Source organism: Mesoplodon mirus, assembly GCF_964341445.2.
Source record: "Mesoplodon mirus genome assembly, chromosome: 7".
NCBI classification, from domain to species: domain Eukaryota; kingdom Metazoa; phylum Chordata; class Mammalia; order Artiodactyla; family Ziphiidae; genus Mesoplodon; species Mesoplodon mirus.
Genome location: NC_138983.1, coordinates 12712774 through 12721942, shown reverse-complemented (window position 1 = coordinate 12721942; position 9169 = coordinate 12712774). Strand labels below are relative to the sequence as shown.

At 51.4% G+C, this 9169-nt stretch overlaps 1 protein-coding gene across 2 annotated transcripts; it reads right to left on the bottom strand.

Moving 5' to 3' along the window:
• Positions 1 to 4607: 4607 nt before the first annotated feature.
• On the bottom strand, positions 4608 to 8220 carry LOC309807518 (proteoglycan 3-like). 2 transcript variants are annotated; one of them, XM_082627241.1, is made up of 5 exons: positions 8105 to 8220; positions 7343 to 7656; positions 6523 to 6654; positions 5586 to 5691; positions 4608 to 4778 (listed from the first exon to the last, which is right to left on the bottom strand). In XM_082627241.1, exons 1-5 carry the CDS (start codon positions 8163 to 8165, stop codon positions 4720 to 4722), a joined length of 672 nt encoding a protein of 223 aa, XP_082483367.1. In that variant the 5' UTR covers positions 8166 to 8220; the 3' UTR covers positions 4608 to 4719. The 2 variants fall into 2 exon arrangements, with proteins under 2 accessions (XP_082483367.1, XP_082483368.1); XM_082627242.1 differs by having other exon boundaries at positions 5586 to 5685.
• Positions 8221 to 9169: the final 949 nt, after the last annotated feature.

Genomic DNA, 9169 nt, shown 5'->3' with positions numbered 1-9169 from the left:
TCTGCCTTCACCCCCAGCCCCATCCTCAAGAGGATGGGGTAACACCTCCCCCTGGGTGGCCTAGGCAATCAGGCAGCATCTGGAGATCTGACCAGCAGAGACATCAGTGAAGACAGAGCTGAGCTCTCCCACCAGGAGCCCCGGTGAATCCAGCTCTCAGGAGGATGGGCTGAGGCTGGGGTCACAGGGATACTGTCTGAGGAGGAGACAGAGGCAGCTCCGTCCTGGGGGGACCCTTTCCTCCAGACTGGGGTGGCCCTCCTACGGGCGCATCAGCCCGTCCTGAGACTGCCAGCCCATCCCGAGCCTGAGCTTCTGTATGTGTGAGCCTGATGTTGTCTTCCCCGCGGCTGAACTAGGTTATGGCTCCCTGTGCAAGACGTAGGGCTGATCCCAGTAACTGACTCACCTCCGCTGCATCATGTGTACTCAGCACAGTCACCAACATAATCACGTGACCCCTCACACCAACCCTGGTAAGCTTGCTATGGTTTGTCGTTAATCCTAGAAATAGAAAAAGAAATTTGCAATACGTGGACATTTGACCTGAAACCCACGCTCATTCCTAACAGCGCAGCATCAAAGCTAACATTTAGTGATAACTCACCATCGCCAAGCAATCAGTTAAATGTGTGACAGGCATTGTCTCATTCAACCCTCATTTTATAGAAGAAACTGAGGCTGAGTAAGGTTTTAAAACTGAAGTGGTAGAGCTGGGACTTGAACCCAGACCGTTATGACTCCAGAGTCTGGGATCTTGACTTCTGGGCCATATCTGCCTGGGAATTTGTTGGCACCTTCTTTTCTATATGTGTTAGGCTAAAGCAGATTTTTGTGCAGTAACAAGTTAATTGTGAAACCTCAGGATTTAATACAACAACGTAGGTCAGTCAGCCCCTTCCACCTGGCAGCTATGCCATCTGAGATACATGGACCCCCAGATCACTGTGGCAAGGAAAGTGAGAACTGGAGGATCATGGATGATCATAGGGGATCATATAAAGGCCAGGTCTGGCCTTTGTATCACATCCAACCACATTGCACTGGCCAGACTCGGTATCATGCTGCAGAGCCCAGGTTGACTGCAAGGAATACTGGGGAATATAGTCTTCCTAGGTCCCCAGGAAGAGAAAACTGTGAGCACAGCACTCTCTGCTTCATTATCTCCTTGTTAATAGCTTTTCTTCTCCACAAACCCCCACCCATGCACGCTAACAGTTACACACATTTTTCCCTTCTGTGTTCCTCCTCACAAAACCTGGTTCTCGGCAAGTTACCAATCAATCTTCCAGAGGTATTGATAGGCAACACACTCAGGAGTTTCTTGTACTAAGAATATTTGCTTTTTAATCAAGGGCTTCGAGTCTGAAAGGCCTTAAACAGCCAAAGGAATGAATATATAATGGTTGAACTGGAGGCCCACTAACAGACAGTACTGGATATTTGAAGGACATCTTTTCTACCCTGGCCTGCCTCAAGCAAGCTTCAGTCTGGAAGGGTCTGAGCACCACCCTACCCCGCCCCTTTCTCCTCCCTCCCTCTACCTCTGGCCTTGGCTGGCAGTGTATTTGGTTACTGGGATTAGCTAGAGCCCATTCCCCACCAAGGAGATAAGTGGAGGCTGATAAGAGGGGGCTTGCCATTCAGCAAGTCCCAGAAATACCAGTCCCAGAGCTACCTGTGCAGAGCTCATCCTTCCCACCCCCCACTGCTTCTGCTGCTTCTAGAAGTACAGCATCAAGATTAGCTTGTTGCAGTACACAATGCAGGGACTTGGGTAGGAGCCTGACCTCCAGGCAGCTCCCCTTCCATGCCCTTGGGGAGACTGACATGCTGTGATTAAGAGCTTCCTGACCCAATCTCTATCCAAGGCAGATGGACAGACCCCTCTACTGAGGACAGGCCTCTTCACCTAGAGGCAGTCCCCAGGGCCCAGCACTGGTGAGGTTCATAGCAATGTCAAGGCTCCTTCTCCTGTTGCCAGAGGCCTGCTCACGTTCAAGGGACTCAAGCCTGCTGCTTCGTCACCAGCCACTTCCCCTGGGGTTCTCCGATCCTGTCCTGCTCCATCAACTCCAGCATCTTTAGAAACAAAGCACATCTGGCAAAACTGGATTTTCTGTTCCAAAAACTCCACATCTGGTGGGAATGTAAATTGATACAACCACTATGGAAAACAGTATTGAGGTTCCTTAAAAAACTAAAAATAGAACTACCATATGACCCAGCAATCCCACTATTGGGCATATACCCTGAGAAAACCATAATTCAAAAAGAGTCATGTACCACGATGTTCATTGCGGCACTATTTACAATAGCCAGGACATGGAAGCAACCTATGTCCATTGACAGATGAATGGATAAAGAAGATGTGGCACATATATACCATGGGATATTACTCGGCCATAAAAAGAAACGAAATTGAGTTATTTGTAGTGAGGTGGATGGACCTAGAGTCTGTCATACAGAGTGAAGTCAGAGAAAAACATATACCATATTCTAACGCATATATATGGAATCTAAAAAAAAAAGATGTAGACATAGAGAATGGACTTGAGGACACGGGGTGGGAGGGGGAAGCTGGGGCTAAGTGAGAGTAGTAGCGACATATATACACTACCGAATGTAAAATAATTAGCTAGTGGGAAGCAGCAGCATAGCACAGGGAGATCAGCTCGGTGCTTTACGATGACCTAGAGGGGTGGGATAGGGAGGGTGGGAGGGAGGCTCATGAGGGAGGGGATATGCGGACGTATGTATGCATATGACTGATTCACTTTGGTGTACAACAGAAACTAACGCAGTATTGTGAAGCAGTTAAACTCCAATAAAGATCAATTAAAAAAAAAACAACTCCACATTTCATCAGATAGCTGTACAGATACACACACACATACATGCACAAAGGTAGACCTGTACACAGGTATGCTCAGACACACTGACATGTACACATACTCCCAAAGATACTGGCCAAAGACACAGCGGTACACACATATGTATGCATATACAGATTCAGGAGTATAAGGTACAAAGCTACACAGATACACACACTCAAAGATGGACACAGACGTAAAGGCATATCCATAAATAGAGATGTATAAAACGTACGCACAACACATACATGATGACTCACACACAGATTTATGCATATTTACAAATATAGATTCACATATACACAGGTATCCAAAGACTGACTCTTGTACACACCAAGATACATATACACATGTGTATGTGTGCGCCCCCAGAAATACTTGTACCTTCTCCCTGCGCCCCATGTAGAACTACACCCCCAAAGAAGTCTCTCTTTCTATCCCTCTCTCTCTCTCACAACCCGGGGCTCTCTGTCCTCTGAATACCCAGTTTCCAGTCTGAGTTTCTCGCTTCATCAAGCCCAGATCCTTCCTGGAGCCCAGCCTGGAGCAAAGTTAAGAGCAGCAACAGTGTTCTCTCTCAATGTCCCCAGGATGTGAGAAAATGGGAGAAGCAGAGGAGACCTGGGGCTGTAGAACCAGCATTGGAGCCACACAGCTACAGATGCCCTGACTTTGGGCCCAAGGCCCCGGGATGAGGGGCTTCCCTGGTGGCACAGTGGTTAAGAACCCGCCGGCCAATGCAGGGCACACGGGTTCGAGCCCTGGCCTGGGAAGACCCCACATGCCGCAGAGCAACTAAGCCCGTGCGCCACAACTACTGAGCCTGCGTTCTAGAGCTCGTGTGCCACAACTACGGAAGCCCACGCGCCTAGAGCCTGCGAAGCCCGCGCACCGCAACGAGGAGTAGCCCCTGCTCGCTGCAACCAGAGAAAGGCCTCGCGCAGCAACGAAGACCCAACTCAGCCAAAAATAATAATAAAAATAATAATAATAATTTTTTTTTAAAGGGCCCTGGGATGAGAGGCAGCTCCTTCCTGAGAATGCGGCCCCTCTAGGGAGGGGAGGTAGGCTGGGGACCGGGGAGGGGACGAAGGATTCGGGGTGCAGTGAGGAGGACAGCCACCCTCCTGGGAATGGGGTGGAGAACCATCTCAGAAGAAGTTGGGGCCTCTGAACTCACACACAGGTGGCTGGGAGAGTGGAAAATAGGGGCCATTATCATAAGTGACAAAGACACAGGTCTAGAGAAGCCGGCTGCCCCGACAGACTACTTTCTCTTCCCCCCTACGTGGTTAGCGCAGGTGGCACCTCAATGGTCCATCCAATTCTTGAATCTGCCACAGAGCCTCCATTTTGGAAAGCCGCCACTCCCACCCCGCCCCGCACATTTTACTGAATCCAAACAGAGCAACAGGGTCAGTTCCCCACCCCCTCACCAAAGGAGTTCTTCCTCCCAGAACCTGGGGGAGGTGGGGCGCGCGGTGTGGAATCCTCGGCGCCGGAACGAGAAGGACCGCCGCCTGGTACGCACTCCGCCCCCAGGTGGCGCTGCAGACACACCCCGGGGCCCCGCCCCCGCCCCGCCCCCCCAATCCGGCGCCCTACTGCAACATCTTTTCCTTTCCTCAAAGTCCCACTCCACTCCCCACGAAACCGAAGTGAATGCTTCCAGGATTTTCCAACCCAGAGTCCAACTCCTCTAAAGTGCTCAATGAAGAAACAAGAGTCAGGAGATGCTGTGGGAAGTCTGGCTTTATGATCCGGAGAGGCTGGGGACAAGTGCCAAGGGTAGGACAGAGGCCACCAGGAGGGCGTGAAGGGAGGATCTCCGTGCCTCTGGCTTGGCTTAGAAGGCGCAGACGAAGGGCAGACGTGTTTTGCATCGAGCTCGTCGCCAGCGACCCCCTAGCGGTAGAGAGCACAGTGATGTCAGCTGCCCACCTGCGTGTGTGGCCTGTGCTCCCTCCTCCCCTCCTCAGGCACCTCATATGTCATCTTTGCCTGCCGTAGTCATGATCCGATGGCCACAGGTTTCCCACACATCCGGACTAGCCATTGATCTCTTCCCTTGCAGAGGCAATGTGCTAAGTGCTTTATATGGACTATCGTTTAATCCTCACAATGACTCTCCAAGAGGTCAGTGCTGTCATCACTCTCGTTTCACAGATGAAGAAACTGAGGCTTAGTGGGAGTGATAACTTGCCTGTGTCTCAGCTGGCAAGTGGCACAGCTGGGATGTGAATCTCGGCCATCTTACTCCAACCCATATGGTCCAGCCATTGTAATAAGTTCCCTCACATCTGGCAGCCATGCTGTTCAAAGCTGGCAAATTATGTCAGTCATCCTTAATGCCCGCATCTTCACCTCATGCCTCATCCACACCTTACATTCACATCTGTTCCTCCCATCTGTCCCATATTCACTCCTTGTCGCCATCATATCAGAGGAAGGAAAGGAGCCCCCAGGCCCCGAGCCCAGCTTTGCCTGGGAGGATGGAGAGTCCTCATCTAGCCCCTGTACTGGGAGCCTCATCACCTGGTTTTGCTCTAAGGAATCCCTACATCTCAGCCCTCCTCACAGACAGGGACATTGGTTCTCCAGTTGGAGGGAGGGTGTGGGTTTGGGGAGGTGTGTTCAGGCAGCTCAAAGGGACATGCGTGGGAGTCCACCTTGCCACCCCTTCCCCTTGTCCTGGTGCCCGGCCCCCCTCACCTCTGGTGCTCAGGGCCACACAGCGGCCTCTCCCATTCCCAGGTTGTCCTGAGGCCCAGTGTACAAAATTCCAGGCACTGCCATCAGTCCAGTGATATTTCTGGCACTGGAATTAGAGAAGAGAGAGGCTGGGTCAGAGAGCAGAGGTCCAGAGAGACAGACAGATTCTGGGTCTCCAGAAAGCCCACTGGGTATCCCTTCCTGAACACTGTATATATAATCTCCTCTCACTGACTACCTGCCTAGGATACCGTTGAGACCCATCCCTGAGCGTTCGCAGGCAATGACAATGGAAGAGCAAACATCACTTCCGGCTATCACACAGAGTAGGCTTCTCCAACTTCACTGTGCACACAGATCTCCTAGGGATCTAGTGAAAAATGCGGATTCTGATTCAGGAGGTCTGGGGCGGGGCCCAAGATCGTGCATGTCTAATGAGCTACCCGGTGATGTTGATACTGCTGGTCCGTGAACCACACTTGAGTAGCAAATATAATGGCACTTATTTGTCCACAATCCCAAGGCCACTCTGAGAGAAGGACCCTACTTTAGAGATGAGGAAACTGAAATTTGGAGGCAGTCATTCAGCTAGTAAGGGACCAAACTAGATATAGAATCTATCTCCTGACGCCGGGAGTGTGCTGGTAAACGTGTAACAACCAGCTTTGGGGGAAGGTGAGAGGCTAGAGGGAAGAAAGAAACCTGATTTGTAATAATTGTCAATTTCCTTGGTGTAAATACATCCACCATGGCAGATTTCAAGCTACAAGCATGAAGCCACTGAACATGGAGTTAGGAAGAGAAGCACTCAATCATCAGTTCTCCTAAGCCGGTATGAGCCAGCTTCAGCTGCTGGGATGAGGCTTTATGCCAGCAGGTGGTCCCTTGAGGCAATCAGAAAGACCTTCGTGTACCTGGGAGTTGGCCCCTCGCTTACCCGGCCCTTGATGAAGCCTCCGATCCAGACCTGTGCTTGGTTGATCCTACTGACCCAGACCTGGATGCGATAGTTGAAACTGGAGTTGTGGATGGAGACGAGGTTGCCTCGGTAGCACTTCCTGCATATACTCTGCAGAGAGAAGAGGTGGGGTAGAAAATTCACTGTTTTCTCTCAAGTCCCTGAGTCTCCAGGAGAGACCCCCTCATCCCTTTCCAAGTCAGAAATCAGGGATCTATCGCTCCCCTGAATCCCGTCTCTTGTTCCTTTATTTGGTGTCAGGAACTTCTTGCAGAAAAGAATAATAATATTCAGAATAACTACAGCCACCATTTACTGAGAGTTTACAATGACCCAGGGACTATTCTAAATACTTTCCATGTATTATTTAAATCCTCTCCACAACTCCAAGAGGTGGTACGGTACACCTCCATTTTACAAATTGAAGATACAGGAGCCCTGAAAGGTGAATTGACTTGCCCAAATAAAATGGCTGGTGACAAGCAAAGCCAGGACTTAGCACAGGCATATCTTATACCAAAGCTTTTTATCTAAGCCAGTGGTTCTCAAAGTGCGGTCTCCTGACCAAAAATATCACCACCTGTGAATTTGTTATAAATGCAAACTCTTAAGCCCCAGACTTGCTAAATCAGAAATTGAGGAGACGGGACCCAGAAATCTGTGTTTTAATGAGATTTCTAGGAGACTCTGATGCATACTCGGCTTGGAGAACCATTGGTCCAAATGACAGGGGACAGAAGTTTGCCTCCACTCTTGTCTCCTCCACCTGGTCCCCCATAGTAACCTCCCTGCCATTTACCTGAGCTTCCCGAAACTTCCTCGGGGTCCGCACCAACAGGAGGCGGCAGGTCTTGCACCCAGGACCGCCTGGAAGCTGAATTGTGTCCTCTTCCTTAGGGCACTGCAAATCCTTGTCTAGGGCAGCTGGGTCTGACTCCATGGCCCCCTCATCCTCAAACGCATCTTGATAGCTGGAAGCCACAGCGTCCTCTTCCTCCGACTCAAGCCCTCCATAATTCAGGGCCAGCTCTCCCTCCTGTTCCCCCGAACCTTCCAGATCCTGGCTCAGGTCAGCCTGTGTCTCTCTGCTGCCCAGATGGGAGGCATCATTCTCTGGAAAGAAGAGAAGAGGTAACCTGCCCTCAGGCCGGGCTCTCTGTTCTTCCAGGACCACGGACAGCTCTGATGGCCCCACTCAGCCTTCCGAGGGACGCCATCTGGAACCAAGAGTGGAAGGATCCCTTGGGGGTTGGGCAAGCCAGAATTCTTGCATCACACACCCAAAGGCATGAGAACCTGGCTGACACCACAGGTGGGGTATTTTGGGAGTGGGAGGCAGCACCTGTGAGAAGCCCTCATCTTCACAGGTGGGTGTTTTTCCTTGCAAAAGAGCCCTGACGGAAAGTTCAGGTCACAGTTCTGAGTCCAGGAGAAATCTAACTAGAGGTGGGCTGGGTCAACTGAAGAGGGGAGGCTGTGGCCCTGGCTCACAAGAGCAAAAACAGATGCAGGAAAGAGGAGAAAAGAGAAAAATGGATGAGGGCGGAAGGGGAGGACTTACCCAGATACAGAGCAGAAACTGTCCCCAGCAGGACAAGAGGCAGAAGCAGGAGGCATTTCATATCCCCTCAGTCTTGTGACAGGGACACAGCTTCACCTTTCCTCCTTGGGGACTTCTCACGTGTCTGCACGGCCCCTGGCACACAGTGGAGATGCAGTGTTTGCTTCACTGGTGGATTAAAGGGCAAACTAGAGAGCTTCCTTCTCCCCCCGTGAACAGACCCTGAGCTGGAGAGTCAAGAAAAGAACAGGGGGTTGTCAGCTCAAGTACAAAAGACCCTTTTTCCTGAGAGCTCCATCACTGCTCCCTGGGGCAGCACTTAGCTCAGATGCTAGCCGCCATGGGAACAGGTCTGCTCACATTGAGGGCCAATTTCACTCACACTGGGGGTGAAAGGGGAAGGATAGTGGCCATAATGGTCCTAAGGACAGGCCTCCAGGGTGTTTGCCATATAGGGTCCTGCTTCCCCCAGCCCTGGCCCTCTCCTTCCCGGGCAGCCGAGGGAGCACTTACGTCCTCAGAGTCTGGAGCCTCCACTCTCAGTGCCTCTGGCTCCTGGGTGCCAGAGGCAACCCTTATACTGGGCTTTTGGGGAAGTGGGAAGAAGCCAGGACGATTGCCCCAGGCTTGGGCTGGTGGGGGCGGGGGGGGACAGTGGAGCTGATAAGAGGTTTGCTCTGTCCTCCCACCCTTGGGCCCTGCTCTCTGCTGGGACATCAGGGACCTGCCTCCTGCCATATGCAGGTGCCCAAACATCCTTGTATGCTCGAGAAAGCCCCAGATGACTACTGTCCAGGCATGATTCTCAGCACCCCTAAAGGGTCCCAGTCTGAACAATACTCTTTAGCCCCAGGGGCAGTCTTCCTCTGGTCAATATTCCAGCAAATGAAGTGGAGAATCCCAGGGAGAGGGAGACCACAGGAGAGGAGGTGGGAGATGAAGGGGAGACTCAGCCCTTCTGAGCTCTTATCTAGACCAAGTACGTTATGTGCATTGCATCCTTGAAAGCTCACCTTCCTAACCTCAGTCCCATGAAAATGTATGATTAGCCCTACTGCACAGATG

What these genes read in the sequence shown, in the direction of transcription:
- LOC309807518 (XM_082627241.1), bottom strand. Translation starts at nt 8,165, where the DNA reads ATGAAATGCCTCCTGCTTCTGCCTCTTGTCCTGCTGGGGACAGTTTCT. An exon ending in GGAAGTTTCGGGAAGCTCAG is followed by an intron (nt 6,655 to 7,342) that starts GTAAATGGCAGG and finishes TTCTCTCTGCAG; the next exon opens with AGTATATGCAGGAAGTGCTA. An exon ending in TGTGGCCCTGAGCACCAGAG is followed by an intron (nt 4,779 to 5,585) that starts GTGAGGGGGGCC and finishes CTCTACCGCTAG; the next exon opens with GGGGTCGCTGGCGACGAGCT.